General features: G+C 33.5%; 1 protein-coding gene across 33 annotated transcripts in view; it reads left to right on the plus strand.

Moving 5' to 3' along the window:
• The window catches only part of eya1 (EYA transcriptional coactivator and phosphatase 1), a 269,107-nt gene that overhangs the window by 204,932 nt on the left and 39,138 nt on the right, over positions 1–25,037 (plus strand). For all 33 annotated transcript variants that reach the window (XM_073939994.1, XM_073939993.1, XM_073939996.1 and 30 more), the window contains 4 exon segments: positions 14,577–14,659; positions 15,033–15,219; positions 17,886–18,028; positions 20,407–20,490. In XM_073939994.1, the coding sequence (XP_073796095.1) occupies positions 14,577–14,659; positions 15,033–15,219; positions 17,886–18,028; positions 20,407–20,490 (497 nt within the window).

The following is a 25,037-nucleotide window of genomic DNA, read 5'->3' on the forward strand; positions in this document are numbered from 1 at the left end:
GTAAGTAGTGCATTCACACTGAAAATTCTGCACTTTAACTACCTGGAAGATGCACTACTTTAACCGGTAATATGAAGTGTGGACTGTTGGACACTTCAAGAACTTAACGGTCACTGCTTTGCTCACGTAGCGGAAGGGGTGTAGCTTTCAGGCACTGATGTTGGATTACTTTATTTATGTTGGATTGAGAAAGCAAACTTCTCCTACAAGAATAATTATATTGTCTCCTGATGCTGAATGTGATTATACTCATGGCAGGTATTATTTGGTAGTTTGGTCAGTTATTTCGCTCATTTGGCAATCATAAAATATCATCAGGTAAACATTTTGAATTTCCTCTTTGTTTTTATGCACAGCATAGTATATCTATGTGGTGTTGTGCCAAATGGAAAAAAAAACTTTTTTCTTTACTAAGCGAAAGTTCAAACTGTTTCCCTGATGATGTTTGACAGTTGCCAAATTAGCAAAAAACGTAAAATTTTTATTTATTTATTTATTTTTTTAATGTTAGAGTTCCATTTAGGAAAACACTACATACATTCACTATGCTGTTGAGTGTGTAAGTGCATAACTACATAGTGCATAAGTGCATGGGGTATAGTTTGCCATTTGGGACGCAGCTTGTCGGTTCAGTCGATCGTAAGTTGTAAATGGCACATATGAGAAAACAGCCAAGTAACATTTTCTAAATTTGCAAAAATGTACACAACAGCCTCTAGTGGATTTGACAACACAAGCTGCAAGAAAACGATGCCAAAGCACCGTAGCGCAAGTAGCGGAGCTTTCGGGCTCAGATGTTTGATAACCTGAATTATTTTGGATTGAGAAAGCAAAATTCTCCTAGGAGAGTGATTATACTGCCTCTTGATGGTGAATGTGGTTATTCTTATAGCAGGTATTATTTGGAAGTTTGGTCATTTATTTAACTAATTTGGCAACAGTCATACATCATCCGGAAAATAATTTAAATTTCCGCTTAGTAAAATAAATGTTAAAATTGTGTTCAATTTGGGATGACATGACATACATATACTATTCTTTTGAGTGTGTAAGTGCTTAAGTACATAGTGCAAAGTGTATAGTGTGCCTGGACTCTTATTTCTAATGAAATTTGGATATAAAAAACACATGATGATAAACTTTCACTCAATTATGGTTAGATTATGCAAGACTCCACAAATCGCATGTAAACTATGGCTCCTGCTTAACTATAATCACAACCCAACTTTGCAGATTCTGTGATGTGACCATTATGAATGCTTGTATTGGAATATCGATGCTAAAGTGATATATTGTGAAGCTCTATGGAGTGATGAAATAGCGGCGTTATTCCTCTCAGGCCCTCTTCAAAAGAGGACACAATTAATGGCAGACACAGAGCAATTCATAACATCCCAAAGCATATGGTTGTATTGGGTTTTAGTTAGACACAGTCTTTTTTGCATTAGGCCTGAAACGAACCAACATAGATGGACATTTATTTATTTTTTTTTCTTTAGACCAGTCTTTTTTTGCCATGCACATTCTTAAGTATGTTTGCTTAAGAAGGAACACCCGGGACTATCGTCTTTGAGGTGGAAGTCACACTTGCGTACTCGGAATTAAACTTGCATCAGGCACACTTTCTGCCACCCAGTGCTGCTTCTTCTTTTTTTTAAGATATTGTCCCAGCTCCAAAGCCAACAGTCTTTTTCTGTCCTTCTTTTTCTCCCTCTAGTGTTTTCCTTCAAGCCTCCAACAGTTAGCGCCGGTTTGAGCTCTCTAATCTCCAAATAATGTGTGACAGTAGAAACATCTCCACGTTTTTGAACGCTTTCCAGAGCATCTCACAATAAATAATGTGACATATGTGGTCTGTGGAAGCTCCTTTTCCATGCTTCATAAGTAGAAACGTTCTGCTTCTGCTGATCCGGATTCAACACCAGAGTTGTAAGTGTTAGGCTGTTCCGACCGCAGGCGTTTAAAGGCCTGTTCACGCCGTTCAAGACCAATGAGAGTTAACATCGTGATAGTGTAGAGCCCAGAGTATGAATCTAGTCTTTTTATGTGGTGTCTGATGGCAAAATATTCATTACTGGATCATTTAGCAATCAATTTAAAAAGCTTGAATTATTATTTTTTTTTTTTTTGAGTTAGATAATTTGGAATTCTTCAAATTAGCATTTTGTTCAAAATCTATAAATACAAAAGTGGTTTTATGTACATGGCAAGCATAGTATTTCACACTGGGGTTAGATATTTGTATTATTAGATATTTGTATAGATATCATTTTTTGAACATTAATACAATTTAGCATTTTTGTGTGTGCAATGTTTGCAACATTTAGTTTAAGGGTCAAAGACGTGTGTGTGTGTGTGTGTGTGTGTGTGTGTGTGTGTGTGTGTGTGTGTGTGTGTGTGTGTGTGTGTGTGTGTGTGTGTGTGTGTGTGTATGTCAGACCCCCTAGTTTTTCACAATTTTTTTTTTTTTTTTGTGATTTTAATTTTTATTTTTTTTATAATTTTGTGGTGATAATATCCCAGACATTTGGGGACAATTATGTGATTAAAAAAAATAAACTTAAAAAAATTACTTAGGTGTGCAATCTAACACAATGACAATGACACAAATCATAAAAAAAAATATTTCTTTATTTTGGTCTCTTGTCAAAAAAGATCTCAAACATATCTAAAACGGTAGGGATTAAGCCAAAGGAACGTTGTATAACTCTTTAATTGAAGAGTTAAATGATCTTTTTATTTAATAAATTAACAAGTTTTGACTTTTTGTTGATTTTGTGTTGGATTCAGTGATTGCAGTATTAAAAAAAAAAAGAAAAAGGGGGGGGGGGTTCTGGTGTGTATATGTATTGGATGAGGATTATTTCCTTTTGAAAAAAAAAAAAGTCGTCAGGATTGCTGAACAAAGATTCATAATTTTTTAAGTGAACCATTGCTTCAGGACTATTTATCTTCAGCTTAATGGTGACTCTCATACAGTATGTAGAATGAAGTCACATTGCTCAGGAGTGATTTTTATTTCACAGACTTCAACAGAGTGTAAAAACCTTGATCCCATCTGATCTATATTTTGTATTTTCAATTGGATTTGAGTCAGGTCATTGGCTGGGCCATTCTACAGCTTGTTTTTCTTTCTCTGAAAGCATTTGAGAGTTTTCTTGGCTATGTTTTAGATCATTGTCTTGCTAAAATATCCATCCTGGTTTCATCTTCATCATCCTGCTAATGTAGATAATGGACTGATGAAGCTAATATTCATTTATAATGATGAAAGTCTAAAAGGTTGCTGGATAACTTCTGGGAGATTTCAAGTCAACAACACCTTTTGAAATATATTTTCTGAGAAAAAAATATAAATGCTATTAAAATAAAATAATAAATAAAATGTTAAATAAATAAGTAACTGTGAAATAATGATTCCTTAATCAGCACAATTTATTTTACCCCAAAATTATCATTGTTTATTTTATTGCAAACCTGACGACTTTTGATTTTTCATCTTTGTTTTTTTCAACAAAAAGATTAGTTGAAGATGAATTTAATTATATAACATCATAAATGTTCGAAATAGCAGGATGGTAAGCAAATATTAATATATTTTTAAATTTGTTTTATTTTGTGTGGAATTCTAAGTGTGTTGTAAATCAGAAATTGAAGTGCCTTCAGTCTTCCTCTCCAAGCCCACGCTGCCATAAACACATTAGCCACTAACAGCAAGAGCAGATGACAGATGACCATTAACCAGGCCAGTCTGTCTCTATTGGCTTTCTCCCGGTGCCTTATCGATTAGGCAGGTCTGGACTTAGAGGAAGAGACTCAACACAGAAGCCAAATGTAGACCCCCCTTCCATCTATACCATGCCATACCCCTATACCACGTCCCATAACCCTTCAGAGCGAGTCTGCACCCAGCTGTCAGAGGAATACAATTAAATTAATGATTTTACCCTACTCTTTCATGTCTAATGGAACGGCGCTGACTTTCTCTGATTGCAGTCTTGAGATGTAACATAGAAGGAGATTCTTGGCTTAAAATGATGAGGTCTGGAGTCGCCACACTTTGGCAGATTATCACAATATATTATATGAAAATTTTTAACCTGAGCTATATTAGGTCAGAATTTAGGCCATTGGTTTGCAGGCTTTTGTTCAATTGTATAAAAATTAAGCAATGCTTATGCGGATGTACTTTTTCTAAAGTCCTGTATGTTAAGTCAATTAGTTGTCTGACAATTATTTTTTTTTTTTTTCTGTAAAATATATAGATTTTTTTGTGGAAAATAATTTAATGACTAGAATGATGGGAGAAATATTTTTTTCTATAATTTATAAACAATGTATAACACTTTATATAATGTTAACTTTATACATTGTGTATATGCAGTTAAAGACAAAATAATTAGGCCTTGTGTGAAATTTAAATTCTATTTCAAATATTTTCCAAGTGATGTTAAACAAAAATATTTTTTCAAAATTTTTTATATTGTAATAGCTCATTTCTAAAGCTGTGTTCACACCAGATGCAGATGAAGCATCAAGCACGAGTGATTTACACGTTAAGTCAATGCAAAAATGTGAAAAAAAAAAAATCCTGCGGCGCAATTTGCATGAATGAAGCGACTTAAGTTGAGCGTTTAGTGAGTTTGACACTTAATGTGCGAATGGAGTTCTAAAATTTGAACTTCAGTGGACATTTGTGCTGTGATTATGGGCGTGACTATGATGTAGTTCCTGTTGTTGATTTCCCAAGGGGAAATCCTGTTGCTGACACCTGACAACAGTTCATCGAACTGGGCTGGGCACAGTCTGAAGAACCACTGAAAGCTTTCATCAACTACTGTATGTACAGTTTCTGGAAGAGTGGATAATGGATATAGTGGACTCAGACACAGCGCCAAACAAATGTATGCTGTTTTTCAGCCTTCCTAAAGCACATAAACACAGTTATTCTCTCCATAAAATCCATCTTAGTTATTTACCAAGGAAGCTAAGTAAACGGGCAGATAGAAGCCCGACCCATGACGCAAAATTAATTTGATGTGTGAATGAAGCTGGTAAACTCAAAATGATCACACATCTATTTATGCGCGAAAAGTGAGATTTATTTGCGCCTGCCACGTCAGGTTTGAACACAGCATCAGAACTGATTTCTTTTGTCTTTGCCATGATGACAGTACAAAATATTTTGCTAGTTATTTTGCAAGATACTAGTATTCATTTTAGAGTACAATTTAAAAGTTTAACTAGGTTAATTAGGCTGTTTAAAGAAGTTACAAGACAACATTTTTTGTTTTGTTTGATCTGTAGCGAATTGAAATGAATTGAAATACCAATAAAATGTTCTTGCTCTGTTAAACATTACCTGGAAAAATACTTAATTCAAACTGTAAAAAAAAGTAAACCTATATTCAGTTGTGTGATTTTAATGAATAGTAAACTATCTTAATCTTGATCCTAATATGAATCTTATTTTCCATGAATTATCATTATTTTATATTTGATAATATATGAAAAGTTCAAATACAATACAAAACCAAAATGCCAACCCATTGTTGCCTCCAGAAACTCAACCCAAGTCAACCCTTCATCCATTTTACTTTATGCCAATTCAGTTTAAGACTTACTGACAGCATCTCAATCTTTATCACTCACATCCAAGTATAAATGAGGAATTAATTTTCCCGTTTCACACCTGTCTGAGCTATGGGTTTCCTTTTCCATGAGCGCGCAGTGATTTGGACTCTTGAGTAAATGATAATTACAGCAACAATTGGTTCCCTCCATTCTGCACCCCGTGTGAGAGGAGCAGCAGACTGCATTTTAAAGAAGCCCATCTGGACTTGATCGCTCACTCCCCAGAGAGGCCTACAAAACTTCTGCTACAAATATTGTGCGCTGATGATAGACATAGCCCATGGCAAGAGAACTGATCAAGCACAGCAAATGGACTCCCAATTGGAGAGGCCATAAGGAGAGCCAGTGTCTCGTCTTGAGTGAACTAACTGGAGCAAGACAGAGCTCAGAAGGGGGAGGAACGGGGGGACTTTTTTGTTGCCCCTGGGAAAAAACCAGGCCTCTCCCCAGCATGGAGTCATTCTTTTGGGACCGGAGGGGGTCCTGCTTGGCTTTTATGTGGCTCCGGACTCTCTCTGGAGTCAACTGCTTTCCTACGAGTCCTGGCTTTTATGACTTTTTGAACTGTGGATTTAGCTAATTTGTTGTGCAATGGGAGATCGATGCGTCTGGCTTTATGGGACGGCACAAGTCTGGAGAGGAAGTCAACAGCTTTTAGAAGCACCTCTTGCTGTTCTTGCATAAAATAAACAAGAGATAAAAAAGAAACAAAAGTCGCGGGTTGTTCCAGAAGGTTGTCCAGAAGCGAAGCTGTTGCGTGTTTCTTACTGTCAGAGGGGATTCCCTTGTTATTCTTTTGATGAGCTGAAGATGAAAGACTGTGATTCTGTTTTTGCTGAGCAAATTAGCAGTTAGCTTTGTATCTAAACACACCAAGGTAATTTTGTGCACATTTCATGTTGAGAATGCTTTATAAAGATAAATGAAGACTCTAAGGTTACAAACAACTCTGAGCAGCAGGACGTACAGCTGTTCAGTAGTTTATCACCTGGTTATGGTTGTTGGAAAAAAAAAAGCTTCTGGGAAGATGTGCTAAAACTGATTTATCGGGCACAAAAGCTCTCACTGTTGAAGTAAATGACGCCTCTTTAGGAATAAATTGCATAATAAACTTTTAAATGTATAAAAGTTAATTTGTGAAAAAAGTTTTTTTTTTTAATTGTTTTATTTATTTTATTTATTTAGTTTTATTTATTTTTATTTTATCGTGTTGGTATATAGTTACAGTAACTAAAAGTATACAATTCAAATTTGTTATTGTTTGGAATAAAGCTGACAATCTAAAGAAAAAAAATCTTTAAAAACTTCAAATTTGAAATGTGGGTTTGACAACTAACTACAAGAAACTGTTTACTCAAAGTACAGAAGTGCCTAAAGCTAAAATGTAAAGCTAAATAAACAGTAACACTTTATTTTGTTGGTCCATTTGAGTATTAGTAGACTGTCTGCTTAATGATTTTGTCTGAGACTGATTCTGCTCCTTCAACAGACACTTTACTGACTATAAGAAACTTTGCAAGTACATGTCAACACACTAACTAAACCCAACCTAAAAGTCTCCTTATATCTAATAAGAATTAGTTGACATGTAGATGCAATGTAACTCACGTTCAACAAACAGACCAACAAAATAAAGTGAGACCATATAAACATATATAAAAAAAGGAAATATAAATGGAAAAACTAATTTTAATTATAATAGGTTAAGGGATATGTTATCTTGTTGCTTAAGATATATTGTAAATATTTTTTTAAAAGTGTAAAGAGTTTTATTAAAAAGCATATTTGTTATTTTATATAGTATAGTTTAATGAATAGAATGTATACAAAATGTTATTAAATCCAACCACTTTGTTATTTGTTTTTCCTGAATTATTAAATGATAATATTAATAATAATAATAATAATAATAATAATAAAATTAATAATAATACGAGCAATACACATAATACGAACAGTTATTATTATTATTATTAGTAGTATTAGTAGTAGTAGTAGTAGCAGTAGTAGTATAGTAGTAGTAGTAGTAGTAGTAGTAGTAGTAGTAGTAGTATTGTTGTTATTATTTTTATTATTATTATTATTTATTATTACTATTATTATATAATTTATTTATAAAGTATTTCCCAGAGATGGGTTGTGGCTGGAAGGGCATTCACTGTGTAGAAACGTGCTGGATGAGTTGGTGGTTCATTCCGCTGTGGCGACCCCGGATTAATCAAGGGACTAAGCCGAAAAGAAAATGAATGAATTTATAATGTACGGTTGAAGTCAGAATTTTTAGCCTCTTTGTTTATTTTTTCCCCCAATTTCTGTTAAAAGACAGGTTTTTTTTTTCAACACATTTCTAAACATAATAGTTTTAATAACTCATTTATAATAACTGATTTTTATATATACAGTTTAGGTCAGAATTATTAGCACCCCTTTGAGGTTATTTCAGCTAGAATAAAAGCAGTTTTTATGTTTTTAACATCATTTAAGGGACAAAATTATTAGCCCCCTTAAGCTATATACTTTTTGATGGTCTACAAAATAAACCATTGTTATACTATAACTTCCCTAATTACCCTAACCTGCCTAGTTAACCTAATTAACCCAGTTAAGCCTTTCAATGTCACTTTAAGCTGTATAGAAGTGTCCTGAAAAATCTTTAGTCAAATATGTTTTAATGTTGTCATGGCTAATATAGAATAAATCAGTTGTTAGAAATGAGTTAAAACTATTATGTTTACAAATGTGTTAAAAAAATTCTCTTTATTAAACAGAAATTGAGGAAAAATAAAAAGGCTGGCTAATAAATCAGGGGGCTAAAAATTCTGACTTTAACTGTATATATATATATATATATATATATATATCATTAAAAAAAATATTAAGAATAAGGTTGACAAATCAAAATAAATCCCTGTCTATTTACCTTAACTTACCTTTACTGATGCTGGTATATACTCCTGCACCAGCTTTTCTTTCAGTCTACTTGAGAATTTGAGCACTATGACTCCCAAAAGCACCCCAAACATGACAGGCTGCCTTCAGGCTGTCTCTTTCCCTATAACTCATGTCATGTATGTTATTAAGTCATTAGATGCTATCTCTCCAAAGAAAGATTTAATTACCCAGAAGGTGCTTCTCTGAGCAGCTTGAAAAGAAGACAGATATGCATATTCATTGAGGCAGGATGTCAGGTGAAAAAAAGAGAGACCTCCCATCACCTTCCCCCTCATTCACAACAGTGGCACTGTGTCTGTCATTGGAAAGGTAGCAATGGATGAAATAATAGACCCAACCCCCTTTCCTCTTTCTCTCTGACCGTCAGCCAAGATCCAATCACTGATATGGGAGAAGAAAAGATAAAGCCACTGTTATTTCCCATTCACCAACACACACACAACCCCACATGCCCTTATAGTACCTGCAAAGCTTTGTCTTAAATGCCTTTAAGGTGGTTTAGGTCTTGCTTGGCTCTACCCCCATCTACAATTTAAAACTTGTCATTTATTTTTGAAATAGTAGGTTTAGTTTATTATCCGTTGTCTTACATAAGTTGAAAATAAAGGCTCTGTCTGTTACTTTTGAAATGCCTCTTTTTTTTTGTTTTGATTTAGAGTGTGCAGATTGAGGTATACATCATGTGACACAATTTACACATATATTCATTCTTTCATTTTCTTTTCGGCTTTGTCCCTTTATTTATCTGGGATAACCACAGTGGAATGAACTACCAACTTATCCAGCATATGTTCTATGCAGCGGATGCCCTCCCAGCTGCACCCCTCACTGGGAAACACCCAAACACAGTCATTCACACACACACTACGACGAAATTAGTTATTTTTATTTATTTATTTTTTTTGTGGATGAAAATGCCCTTGTCATATATATACTTTTTTTTTTCACAGTATTTTCAATATCTTTTTTCTTCTGTAGAAAGTTTTATTTTGGCTAGAAGAAAATCAGTTTTTGATAAAAAAAAAAAAAATCAATAGTCTTAGCCCACTTAAGCTATATATTATTTTTTTTCCAATTGTTTACAACCGTTATACAATGACTTGCCTAATTACTCTAGCTAGCCTAGTTAACCTAATTAACCTAGTTAAGCCTTTAAATGTAACTTTAAGATGAATACTAGCATCTTGAAAAATATCTAATAAAATGTTATGTAATGTCATCATGGCAAATATAAAATAAATATAAATTAGAAATGAGTAATTAAAACTATTATGTTTAGAAATGTGTTTAGAAAATCTTCGTTTCATCTAATAAAAATCTGTTAAAAATATACAGAGGGCCTAATAATTGAGGAAAGATAATTATTCTGACACTCTTATATCTGGGTGGATTAATGTAAACAGAGCCTAATCTAAATGTTTCTAAATTTTTTCTTTGTATTTTGCATTGTGATAGCTCACTATTTTAGAATGTAAGAGTGGACAACATGTTTTATCCATGTTGATATCTGGCACAGGAGTAGTTACCATTTTCAAAAGTGGAGAAATTCAATGTCAAGAAGTATACGTCTTTTTTTTCCTTCAGGGGTACAACAGTATGTCACCTGGGGCAGTACCTTTAACACACACACATATGAGTGCACATTGTTATCCAGGTAGCTTTTCTGACGTAATTTTCATCAAAACTGGCTAACTATTCAACAAGAACAAAAGGAAGAGTCAATTCGGAAACCACATGCCAACTCTGGAAACATGCCGCATTTCTATTCGTTGCTTCAAGCATAAGTTAACTTCAACACATCATGTATGCAGCTCTCCAATTAAAAATTCAGGGGCAAATACGCATTTTATTAAAGTCGGGATCCCCCAAATCCTGCACATTCTACACCCTTGGTTTGTTTGTTTGTTCTGTTTTGCACTGTGATACTTCAACATTTCATTGTGTACAAGAAAAATTTAAAACACTTGCACTGTAAAAACGATTTGTTGACTTTACTTAAAAAAAACTGAGTAAGCCCATCCCAGCATGCATACAACCTCATAAGACATTAATATTAGGTTAGATTTACTGTGGGTCATTATGTCAGCTGATCAAAATTCAATGACTAACCAGTGTTTAAGGAGACATTATTTTGACGTCCGATAATGTTGTCAAATAACGTTGATATTTGGTTGATTTTTTTTGTTAGCAAGAGACTAAAACCTAACGTTGAGCTAACATCTTAAACAAACGTCATATTGAAATCAAATACTGACATTTATTCATCAGGTATGGCAATTAAAATCCAACGTCTGATAGACATCAGTGTTAACATCCACACAACATTAAGCTGCAACATCATTAGATGTTGATATGTGGTTAAATTTAGGTTGGATGTTGAACATTAAAGTCAGCCTGACATTGAGTTCTGACATCAACCCGATTTTCATTTCCAAACAAAATGCAACATCTCCACAACGGTTGGGTACAACATCAATCTGACGTCATGTTGACTTCCTGTGCCTGCTGGGATTGTGTTTTCAACAATTAACTAATTATTCAACAAATTAACTAATACTTATAATGTTCAAAATTTATTTATTATAAGTAAGTTGCAACTCAGTTGCAAGTTACAAAGAGTTTGCTAACGTAATTAGTAACTTTTTCAAAACTTGAAAAAACTTTAGCATGGACAGTGCTTTGCTTGAAACTAAAATGGCATTTGTATCTGGCTGGTGAATCATAATTAATATGCAGTAGATGCAGCCAAAACTTTCTATTGATTCAGTATTTCCGTATTTGTCTGTGTGTTTCTTGGTGTCTTGGAGACTTGGGATGCATTCGAAAACACTACGTGTGGAGAGATAATGATTTAGAATAAAAATGTCATTCTGGATTAATGCTGACAAAGCTTAAGTCTAATTTTAGGCATTTGTTTGGAGTGTTTTGCATCGTGACAGCTCACCATTTACACATGACGCATGGAAAATCTTTAAAAATGCAAATGTGGACATGAAATGGAAATGCTATTTTAAACCACTCTGTCATTGATGTTAAATACAAGTGTGTTGATGTAGCAGATGCCTCATTTGATTCAGTCTTTCTGTCGGTTTTACAAAATCACTTAAAGGAACACTCTGCTTTTTGAAAATAAGCTCATTTTACAACTCCTCTAGAGTTAAACTTTTTTACCATTTTTAGTCCATTCAGAAAATGTCTGGGAATGGCATCAGCAATTTTAGCTTAGCTTAGCATATATATTTGAATCAGATTAGACCATTAGCATCTTGCTCAAAACTGAAAAGTTGCTCTTTGGCGTACTAATCAAGGAAATTTACTGCTGTACTGTGGCTGTAGCAGACACAATTATATATTACGCTCCTGAAAATAGTCCCCAGCTAGGTAAATGGTAACCAGTGTTTTGCCAGGTAATGAAAAATAGTAAGTAGTTACAATTACTAGTTACTTTATTCAACCCAATTACTTTATCAATTACTTACACCAAAAAGTAATGCATTATTGTTAAACGTGATTTTAAAATACTTTTCCAAAGAACATTTTTAATGATCCCATTAATACCCTTATTACGTCACTTTAGTGCTGCACAAGGAATACACTGTTGATCAGCTTTACAGTTTTAATTAATTTGCATTCTCACAACTAAAACACAAGACAAACTTAAACAAAAAGTAATTTTTAAACAATAATTTATTTAAGTCAGACCAGCAGTACAAAAATGAAAATGGTGATCAACCAGCTGAATAATATAATAATAATAATAATAATTCCTTACATTTATATAGCGCTTTTTAATATATTAAGAAACAAAAAGCAAAGTTGCTTCAGCATCATAAAAGCTGTTGTATTTAACCCCTAAACATGTTCCTTCACAGCTTGAGTATGAAAACTAGCAACAATAACAAACACAAAACCCTTATGCAATTAATAAATGAAAGTAATCTGAGTTATCATTCAGAAACAATTTAGTGAAACTCAGCACCAAAAAAAAAAAAAAAAAACGCTTTATAGACAACCATACATTTTATGCATTTTAAACAAAATCATAATAGCTGCTAAAAAATTAAATCTATGAGTAATTTTCAAAGTGTAAATCAAATGTGGTATATCAACAACTTGGAAAGTAAGCTGTGTATATTCAAAGTGCAAAATCTACTGTTGTATAACTGCTATAAAAATGTTTAACAGTAAAAAAAAAATTAATCATAGCATTTTTCTGAGCAATACACCATACATTTAAATAATGTGTTCTGAAATATAACAGAAATGTGTCACTGTGTCTACTAAACTAATCAGTTTTGTTATACAGAGAACATATGTGTGCTTATTTATTTGAAACAACATAGTATTAGTAATAGTAATTAATATAATTTAATATTAATATATTTTATGGGTAGGGATGGCTGATGTGAAACTGACGTTTCGACAGTGTCGAGATGCAAGCGCAAGTATTTCGAAGCATGATCCGAAACACCTAGGTCACATGACTAAGGTGGTTCAAAAGACACAGGTCACTTGACTAAAGCATTTCAAAGCATCGGCCATTTCAAAAGCATTTTGAGATCTGCCGATTCTCCGTTTGACTGACAGGGTCTGTCTCATGTAGCCTGTGCGTTTGCACAAAGTAACTTTGTTGCAAATGGCCCAGGCTCAATTCCCGACTTGTACAAATCCTCAAAAAAAATTATGATTTGATGTATTTTATTAATGTTACTGTTTGTCACCAAAACAAGACATATTTGTTCACAAAGTGTTCGGATATCAGACCAATGTTAAAACAAAATATGTTACGAGAACAGAGGATTAAAAAAACTAACATCTATAGCTGCATCACTCTGGATTCGAACCCATTTTAGCACGCTAGTCAGGAACTCTCACTGCTTTACTAAATCACTTGAAACCTCAACTCTACAATAAGTTCAATACCTCAATTTGCTTAACTCTTTCTTTGCTGAAGCTGTTGCAGAGTATAACAAAAGAAATGACCACTAGGTGTCACTGTAGAGACGGGGTTAAAAACGTTTCGAAACATCGACACATTTGCTTGAACTGTTTCAGTGTTTCATGAAGCCTTGCCTTGCCCACCATTATTTGCGAGCACTCACGGCCTACCTCATGCACATTCAGTCTCTCTTGGGTGCACACTCAGCCTAATTATGCATATTCGGTCTCTCTCACGCACACACTTGGATTTTCTTGTGTGCACCCGATCTCTCTGCTTTTGCTTTTGTCCAGTCTGGTGCCTTAAAACTGATGCGTCTTCTTCTTACAGTCGTTGGTTGGCATCCACCAATCCCACAATACATCGCTGCTGAAAACGGGAAGATGTAGCTAAGACTGCAGCTAAAATCAATTCATTTACCAAGTAAAGGACACTTGCAAAATATTTAATGATAACAGAGTTACTACATTTAAAAAGTAATGCGTTACGGTATTAGTTACTGTCAAAAGTCGTTACTAATATCGCATTACTATTAACGTGTTATTGCCCAACACTGATGCTAACAGCGCTGCATCATATCAGTATACCTGCTGCAGCCATGGTACAGCAGCAAAGTTCCCTGATTATTAGGCTGCAATGAGAGTACAGTTCCCAGCCATAATGACCAAGAAAACAATAAATTGTCAGTAAGCACACAATGTAACTACAGAAGTGTCAAGTTTTAAATGGGAAAATTATTAAAACACTTATATTTTTATTAATTAATAAGTGAGATGCTTGTGAGTGAGTTGGTCTAATCTAGTCCAATGATTTATGCTAAGCTAAGCTAAAAGTGCTCCTGCCAGACCCAGAGATCAACTAAAAGGGTTCAAAAATAATGTTAACTCATCTAGGAGATTTTTTAAATAAGCAGTTGTAAATAAGCCTATTTCTGTTCTTTTAACAGAGCTAGTTTGGAAACATCATTCTCAAATCATCCGAAGACCTAATTTAATTCAAAATCTGTGTTCTGCATTGTGATTTCTCACTGTTACATCTCTTTCCCTTATAGGAGGCAGTTTTACAACAACTTCAGGGCTGTACGCTGGAAGCAATTCCCTCACAAACTCAACTGGATTCAATAGCACACAACAGGTAGCTGGATTTCTATCTCTTCTAGTCTAGTCTACAGCATGCATTAAAATTGTACTTCCTCCGCCTGGCACATACGCTCAGAATGTTTTCCTTCCTCCTGTAAGCTTTTATAAAACATGTGTACACTCGCATATTACTCACATGATATGAATCACTCTAAATGTCTCGACCACTGTATGCACAGATTACCTCTTGCTCTTTTTGTGTATGAATTATGCCACGAGCGGAGACAAAAAAACGAGTGAAGACAGATCGCTGTCCAGATGTAGCGCAGAGGAGACATATGTTCACATTTACGTTTTGGAATCTGTGCTGTAAAGTAGCAGGGTTGCACGCTGCTATCTCACATTACCGCCTTGATGTCTTTGTGCAGGACTATCCTTCCTACCCGACGTTTGGCCAGAGTCAGTATGCGCAGTATTACAACAGTAGCCCTTACACTTCTCCATACATGACCAGTAACAACACCAGCCCTACTACACCCTCTACCACTGCCACCTACACCCTGCAAGAACCTCCATCAGGGATCACCAGCCAGGCCCTCACAGAGCAGCCCACAGGTAAGAGAGACCCATTTAGGTGGAAAAAATTTTCTGGCTGGAGGTCTGAAAATTTTTGAGTTACTACAAAGAAGAGAGCTGATTAGCTGATTTTGCAACACTAAACATTGATTATAGATTTACAAATTAGAGATTAGTTTTACAATGTTTTTATCCATATAAATAGGGCGCTTTGTACTGTGCTAATATGAAGCAAGTTTGTTTATTATTTTTTTTAATGGTGTAATTTATTACACTTTGTATTGGATTTGTGTATAGATTTGTGGATCTGCTTTCTGTCTTTTTTTTTTTTTTTGGTCATTCATAAATTTCAGAATAAAAAAAACAATATTTCTATTTTTAGACAAAATAGTTTAGAATAATAACAGTAAAATGTAAAATTAGAGAAGAAATTGGAGAAGACTTTCTATCATTGATGACAATAATTATAATTATTAGGCTGCTTTCAAACCTAGACTTTTGTCTTGGAACCTGGCATGTTTCTCAGCAATTGCGCTTAGATCTGCACCTAAGCAATAGGTCTGAGATCGCCTGACTGGGGTGGTCTCGGCTCCAATAAAATGAACTCTGGAGCGGATCAAATAGTGAGAAAGCAAGATGATCCGAACCAGGCTGTATCACTGTGTATTATAGATATGTAATATCATATACAGTATACGGCTATATGAGGAGATAATTATGAGTAGGACTGGATGTCTTCATTCCTAATGGTAAATGTGCATTTCATGTCAAATACGAACTTGAAAGAATGCTGAACTATTAACAAGAGATGCTTATCTGTTAGGAAAATTGACCAAACAGTAGTTTTGGTTTCTGTCTTTTATTTATTTCTATAATGTGAAAGCTTATAATGCATAATTATAGCCAACAGCTATGTATGAGAAAGTCTTATCTCTAATTTATATCTGGTGACGATGTCTGTGGGTGTGGCCATTTAAAATTAAAGTGCAGCTTTTCACTAATAATGTCTTATTGCTCATCGTCATAAATTAAAATAAGGGCGCATAATAGCTGGGCAGGACTCTGCAAAATAAACTGTGAAACTCTGACCAATGAGAGGAGAGTTTGCTCGCATGTGACATGTTTTAGCTATTATGGTCCATTTAGAAACTTTGCCATGTGAAAGCGAACCACACCAAGAACAAAGTGCAACATTGTAACAATTTTAATCCCTGTTTCGGAATAGGTGAATCGATTCACAGGTGTGTAAGCACCCTTTATATAAAAATACCTATTGCTCTGTTACATAAACAGAAGGTCATCATGTATACATTGTAAAAATAAATTGTTGCTGAGTTAAAGTTTTAAGTTGAATCAAATTAATGCTACAAGTCATTTAAAACTTACACCAATTAAACCCATTTAGGTAACACTTTACAATTTTAAAATGTTGATTAACATTTTTTTGTGAATAAAATTATCAAAAAAAAATTGAAACCTGATTTAACTAAAATTAAAAACATATGTTGTCTTGACTTTTTGAATAAATTGCCTTTACAGTGTACTTACTGTAGATATATCCCCAGCTATTTTATGTATTTGCGAGTATTTAATATAGTATTTCATGTAATAGTTTTATATTATATTTATTTTATATAACAGTTTGAAAAGAATTTACAACAATTAAACTGATATAAACTGTGACTTACAGTAACTACCCAGCAGGCACAGAACGTCAACACAACGTCAGATTAAAATCGGGTTTACATCAGAATCCAACATCAGGCTGACGTCAATGTCCAAAGTCGGACAGACGTTGCATTTTGGTAACTTTCCAACACAGCCTAAAAACAACAAAATGTCAACGTCTATTGGTGTTTCAGCTTGACGTTGTGTGGACTTTACCACTTACTTTAATCAAACATTGTATTTTGGTTGCTATACCTGACGAATAAATGTCAGCATTTGACGTCAATATGATGTTGGTTTAAGAGGTTGGCTAGATGTAAAATTTCGTTCACTTTCCAGCACAACCTAAAATCCACCAAATGTCAATGTCATTTAACGTTGTTTTTATAACTTTGTCCTTAGATGCTGGTGACCTAAAGCTAACCTAATATTAGCGTCTTATGATGTTGTGTGTCTGCTGGGTATGACTAAAACTTAAATCTAGTAAAATACAATAATACGTCAATAATTATGAAATCTGATTGACTGGTTAAAATAAGTTAAATTAACCTAAAACATATGGTGTCATGTCTTTTTGATCAAATAATTTTTAAGTGTTATTTTTATAGCAAATATACATCAAGATAGTTTGAGAAGAATTTATAGTAGACCAACTTCTGCTTATTAACTGAACCAGTGAAACATTCTAGTGCTGTTGGATTATTTTTAAAATAAGTCTTGGCCAATCAAGCTCAAGAGCCAGGCTGAACATATTTACAGTATACATAATTGAATTAACAGTGAATCAGTGAATTAACACTGTTGTTTCCAAGAGACAATAAAACACTCTTACATTTGCCTTGTCGTGTAATTGAGAGAGAACAATACAATGCAGAACACCTCCAGTGCCATTACTAATGCTTAAAATGTTTCTCGGGTATAAGGAGATCTGATAAACAACATGACACTAGAGCATGTAGGCAGTACTGAGCTCCAAATGAGGTAAACAGATCTAGCCACAATGTGAATATATTTTTTGCCTTTCTTTTTTTCTGCAGGAGAGTACAGTACAATCCACAGTCCATCAACCCCCATTAAAGATTCAGATTCAGATCGATTGCGTCGGGCTTCGGATGTAAAGGCACGTGGCCGAGGAAGGAGGAACAATAACCCGTCTCCACCTCCTGACTCTGACCTTGAGGTAATACACTGTCAGTGTATCTGACTTTGACAACACTGACTCATTAATATTAACATTATAATAGTAATCTTTATAAAATCAAGTAATAGTTTATAAAAATCTAACTTTTTTACCTATTACCATTTAATTTATTCACCCTCAAGCCTGCCTCTGTGTATATCTGGCTCTTCCATTTTGTATAATGGTGTTAGATAGTGACTTTTGTTTTGAAGCTTCCATTAGAGCATTATCTATTGTTTCGATGAAAAAAAAAATATTAAAAAAACCTTAAAAACTAGACATATTTTTGTTACAAAAAACTAATCGATCCGCTTCATAAGACACAAATTAACCCCCTGGCAGCCTATGGGTTAGTATGGTGACAACGGTTTATTCGCTTTTGAAAGCTTCAAAATTAAAGCCATAACTCAATACAATTACAGAGCATAAAAGAGCCTAGGTAAAATTAAAAGCTACTCTTAATGTGTTTGTCTGACAGAATTAAAGTCATATATACTAAATTTGACTCAATGGTGAGTAAATAATGGGAGTAGTATTTGTTTTTTCATGCCCTTTAAAGGCATAGTTCTACCCAAAAATGAAATTCTGTCAATATTTATTGACTTGTTTGAAACATATTTTACATTCTTTACACTGATAAAAAGAAAGGCCGATATTTTTAATAAATATAGGAACCAGAAGCCTTGACTTTTATAGTGCACTCAAAAAAAAAAAAAAAAATGCTGTTTGTTTAAACCACTTAATTAAAATGAGCTTTTTTGGGACAACTCAACTGTTTAATGTTCAACCCACCTAAAATAAGTCAACATAATTCCTTCATGTAACCCTGCTTTTGCAGTATATGCATTTTCCCCACTACGGAAATCATGCGCTACCAGTATCCACAATTTTTCAAAATATCTTCTTTTTGTCTTTAATGGGAAAAAATTAACTCATGAAGGGTTGGAACAATGAGAGTGAGAATAAATAGTGAGTGTGTTTGTGTGAACTGCCCCTTTAAAATTAATGCATCACAGAGTTTATAGAGTGCGCGTACATGCATGTTACAACATGTAAATGTCCTAAACAGAGTTTTTTTGGTGAAAGCTTTGTTTTGCATGTTTCGCTTTGCATGCAAACGCATTAATCGGCATTCTGTCAGTTTGCTCAGAGCGCACGTCACATGTTTTGACATGAAGACCAAAGAAAAAAAGATCATTTGAAATCTTGGTGACATATAATGTCCCAGTGCCCTTACTATCTGTGGATTTCATACTGTATGTACTGTATCACTGTACATACTATGTACTTATCGTAGTCATTACATAAACGGGGTACTAACTATCCTTAAATAGTTCACAGAAAAATAAAAAAATCTGTTGGAATTTACCTACACCTCACTTGTTTAAAACCTATTTAAGTTTCCGGTAACACTTAATTTACTTTATACTGCTGCTAAACAGACATTTAATTGACTAGAAGAAAATTTGCAAGTACATGTCAACTTACACTAACCCTTACCCCAACCTCACAGTCTACTTATAATCTATTGAGAATAAGTTGGCATTTAGATGCAATGTAACTTAAACTTAACAAACAGACCATCAAAATAAAGTGTAACCGAGTTAAATTTTTCTGTTGAACACAAAAGAAGATATTTTGAAAAATGCTGCTAGGTGCCATCCATTGACTTCCATAGTACTTTTTTTTCCTACTATGGAAGTTGATGGTCCCAGCAACCAGCGTTTTCAAAATATCTTATTTAGTAACAAAAGAAAGACTCATGAGAGAGACTAAATGGTGAGATGATAAAATTTTTGGGTGAAATATGCCTTAAACTTGATTTATTATAGTCATTCATTCATTCATTTTCTTTTTGGCTTAGTCCCAGTTTTAATTAGGGGTCACCACAGCAGAATGAACCGCTGATTTATTATAATTGTCAGTAAAATTGTAGTTAATTTAGGTATAACAAGATTTTTGTTGATTATTTTTATTGAAACTTATACAAGTGTTCACTTTTTATAGTGTACATTCTACACATAAATGTTTACAAGTGCTATATATATCTTGATCATGCAGTTCAGATTTAGAGTTGCGGTCATTTCATTAATGAAACCTAAATCTCAGCAAGGTTTCGGCCCCATTAGCGAGCTGACATCATAGCATGTTAACAAATCTAGTTAATTAGTTTGTTGGTATTGATTGTGTTAATGCATTGAGGGCAGGAGACGGATGGTCCGAAGGTGGTTGGTCTCGCAGTCGAGGGCTTCTGTGGTGACCATCAGTGCTGTGTATCTAGTGATCCCAGAGCGCATGAATCTGTGCACCCTTCATATTGACTATCAGATCGTCTTGCATGCTGAGTGAAGCATTGATTTTGCTCTTTCTTTTCTCAGCGCGTGTTCATTTGGGACTTGGATGAAACAATCATCGTTTTCCATTCCTTGCTCACAGGATCTTACGCCAACCGATTCGGAAGGGTAAGTCGTGTATTTTAAATGCAAACACAGGCAAATATTGCGGCAGAGTTTAGAAAAATACACAGAAAAGAGGGTCTGTTTGGGTACACGGTCCAGCTTCGAGGAACTTGGAGTTCAGTGTAATTGTTTCTTTTTTTAATAAGATTGTGGAGGCCTCGCAGGCATTCGGCTCGGCCTGCAGCTGTCTCAGTTATGTAGCTGCTACAGGCATGGATTACAAACCAGTTGCACAGAGAATGTCCATTGACACTTCCTAAGGGTTTTTTTTTTTTTTTTAGACCTTCAGAAACGTTTCATTGTTAAGTTTAATTAAGTGTTTGTCTTAACTGCACTTTAAGTCAGGGTTGTGTATTGTGGCATAATTAAAGAAAAAAGTTCACTTTAAATAAACAAAGTTGACTTTTGGTCTTCGGGCATTAAAATGACTAAACTTAATTCATTACAAAAATCAAATAATAAAGAAAAGGTACACTGTAAAAAAAAGTTGACTCAACTTAAAATTTTAAGACAACAAACAACATTTTTGAGTTGATACAACTTTCAACCCAAATAATTCACTTGACTCCAGTTTGTTGCCTTAAAATTTTAAGTTTATTTGATTTTTGTCATGAATGAAGTTAAGTAGTCATTTTAATGTATATATTTTAAAGGAAGGCTTATCAAGGCTGTATCCCTGTTTATTTCTTTCCGCAATTTTTGTTTATTTTATCTTTGCCATGATGACAGTAAATAATATTTTACTAGATAGTTTTCAAGGCACTTCTATACAGCTTAAAGTGACATTTAACGACTAAACTAGGTTAATTAGATTAACTAGGCAGGTTAGGGTAATTAGGCAAGTTATTGTATGATGATGTTCTGTAGACTATTGAAAAAATTATAGCTCAAAGAAGCTAATAATTTTGACCTTAAAATGCTTTTTAAAAAGTTTAAAACTGCTTTTATTCTAGTCGAAATAAAACAAATAAGACTTTCTCCAGAAGAAAAAAATATTATCAGACATTTTGTGGAAATTTCCTTGCTCTGTATAAAACATCATTTCAAAGGTGGGTAATAAGAGGGGTAATAATTATGACTTTAACTGCATATATGTTTATTATAAAGGTTCTATTTAATCTATTTAATTGTGTGATGGCAAATCAGATTTTCCAGCTTCAGCAATCTAGTCTTCATAGTCACATGATCCTTCAGAAACCCTTCTAACAAGAGTATTTGCTATTCATTTAATAATTTTTAAATAGTGTCAAATCTGAAAACAACAATGCAAGATAGCATGCCATTTGTTGTAAAGTAACTGTTTTTACTAAATAACGCAATATTATCCTGTATACTGTATTTATTTTTTTTGCTTAAAATAAACATCAAACGATGGCTTAAAGCATAGTTAGTTTTACAAAGTCTCTGAATATTTTAACAGAACTTTATTTTCTGCTGTTGTTCTTGATGTTTTTGTTTCACTTTTATTGATCCTAGCAAAAAGTTTGGTGTCAGTAAAATTTATATGATCTATTTATTTATGTTATGTTTATGATATATATTATTATTATTCTTTTTTTTTATTATTATCCCGTTTCAATTACCCCAACCTGTAGCCGTCACCCCACATTTAAAATTCTGGCTTGGAAACTATTGGTCCTATGTATGCAACATATAAACTATGTGATATAGTGAAAAAAATATCCATACTAATTAATATATATAAATGAATATGTAATCGTACTAATTTAAATATGAAAGTATTATATTTAACATTATAGAGCAAAAATTTTATGAAATTAAACATGGTACATTGTAATATACAGAAAAATGTAAACCTGTATTGTATTGATGCTCAAAATCTTCTTTTCATCTTTTATCCAAACATATTTAGTATTTTTGCATTTGTGCCTCCGTTAAAATATAATACCCAATTTAACAGGTTCAAAAGGGTTATGAACATCCAATAAAAAGCAGTTTACTTCTGCGGTCGTTGTATTTGTTTTTTTATACAAACCATCATAAGCTATATTTAAACTTTCAAAACAAACAATTTGGGAAAAACGACAATCTGTGATTCTCAGGCTTCGTCAATGATCTCATAGCTTTATTTAACTTGCGTTCAATTCGGCAGATTATAATTTCAGAAAGAAAAAAAAAAACACCAGAGCTCTTGAGTTCAACAAGCGTGTGTTTTTTAAGCCCTCTTTGTGTCTGAAGAATGTCGAAAGCTGCTTCCTTGTTTGAGGGAATAAATCACAGATTTGGCATTTTTTGGCTGAGCTTCTTGAAGTGTTTTTTTTTCTTCTTCTTCTTTGTGGTGAGTGTAGATGACAGCAGCGCTCGGATGTCAGTGGAACGGGGCCCGGCGGCTGGTTTGTTCTCTTTGTTCCTCAGGCAGGGTGTTTGATGGGGGTGGTGTTTTGTTTTAAGGGTGAGGGAGCCCTGGCCCTCGACCCTGCACTGTTTATTTACTTTATCTCGGCTGAGCATGCTGGGTAAAGAAGCAAAACTCTGAGAGCGCTTCAACTGCGTCCACTCACTCGCACACACACACACATACTCATTTTCACAAGTCATTTTCTCTGATTTTAAAGGCCGTTCCCAAAAGCAATCTTGATTTATAAAGTGAGAACTAGCCCTATATATTGTTCTTTTTCTTTCTGCTTTTGACATGATGATAACAAATAGACTGTTGCACTTAAACAAATGAACAATTAATACATATATTACGCTGCAATTATTCGTTTTAAAACAAATGCTAGCCTTTTAAAGTCATCAATGCATCATGTAAAGCACGATTTCAGCATTGGAATATTTCAACATTTAAGGTCATTTTCTCTATCTATAATGTGCCTGCAAACCCCCATCATTCTCTCTCTCCTCCATCTTGCCCTCAAAATCTGATTACAAGTTGCCCTTCCACCAGAAATATGCTTATCCAATCTAGCCTGTAACATCGCAAACCACATAATGCTCTCTTAAATCATATCAGCGCTCTCATCTAAAACCCTTACATTAAAACCAAGGTGCTTCGCTTTTCTCCGATATGATGCATAGATGACATAAATCGTAAGAATACCCAGCGAAATGTGTTTCTTCCAGGGAGAGCGTTGAGGAAGAGCTCTATAAATAGAGTCATGTTTGGAGCGCTCGCTGCTGTGGTTATCAGTTATCCTAATTGGCATCAGGGCAGCTCGCTCCCATAAAGCTGATGGTTCGGGCCAGCTGTGTGGCCGTCAGCCCTGGAAGGGGAAGCTTTCGAAGGGGAGGACTTGGCACCCCTCGGGTGGCACTGATGTGTTGGGACAGGTGGCAGCAAGAGCAGAAGACCTTCTGGCACTCGGGCCTGCTTGTATTCTTAACTCTCCTGCTGAATGATTGTTTAGATTTAATTGGAGAGGATTGGTTGAGCCGGAGAAGTGCACTTTGCATACCTCTCACCACCAAACCTGCTTTTATTAACTGTCAGATATAACACAGGTGTTTATGTTAAGTCCAGGCTCAAAATAGGTTGGATGGGAGGAATACAATGTAAAAATTGATTAGTTGCTTTACTTAAAAACTGTAAGTAAACCTGTTGATCTTGGAACTGTTAAGTTGACTTAAACTAATTTTTATTAGTTTTATTAGTTCTAAGCACATAATTTTGGGTTCACTAACATTTTTAAATTAACTTCAACTATTCATTTTAAAAGCAATACGTTTACTTACCTTTTAATGTAAAGTCAACTAATGTTTGTAATTTTTTGCATTTTATTTGAGCTTGGTAAATTTGAAAGTTTGGTATTAGAGTAAACGCAGCACCATATGAACTTGCTTTGTATCAGAGAATCCTGAAGAGATTTTATTTAATTTATTTAATATAATTATTTTATTTATTTTTTTATTTTATTTAAATATTACTATTATTTATTTATTTATTTATTTATTTATTTATTTATTTATTTATTTATTTATTTATTTATTTATGTGTTTGTTTGTTTGTTTGTTTGTTTGTTTGTTTGTTTGTTTGTTTGTTTATAGTTTGCATACTGTAGATAATTAATTGAATTGAGTTTTATTTTATTAAAATATTACTGTTACTTATTTATTTATTTATTTATTTATTCATTTATTTATCTATTACTTTGCATAGAATTTACTTCATTTCATTAATTTATTTTATTTTATGAACATATTAATATTATTAAGTATGTATTTATTTGTTTGTTTATTTATTTATTTATTTATTTATTACTTTGCATACTGTATTTAATTAATTTTATTTAATTTTATTTTGTTAAATTATTACTATTATTTATTCATTTATTTGTTTGCATATTGTAGATAATTAATTTATTTGGTTATTTTATTTATTAAAATATTACTATTATTAGGTATTTGTTTATTACTTTGCATACTGTAGAGAATTTACTTTATTTAATTGTATTACTTTATTTTATTTTATGAAAATATTACTATTATTAAGTATTTATTTATTACTTTGCATACTGTAGAGAATTTATTTTATTTTTAATTTTATTTTATTTAACTTTATGAAAAATTACTATTATTAAGTATTTATTTAT

The sequence above is a fragment of the Danio rerio genome, chromosome 24, assembly GCF_049306965.1.
Source record: "Danio rerio strain Tuebingen ecotype United States chromosome 24, GRCz12tu, whole genome shotgun sequence".
Lineage (NCBI taxonomy): Eukaryota > Metazoa > Chordata > Actinopteri > Cypriniformes > Danionidae > Danio > Danio rerio.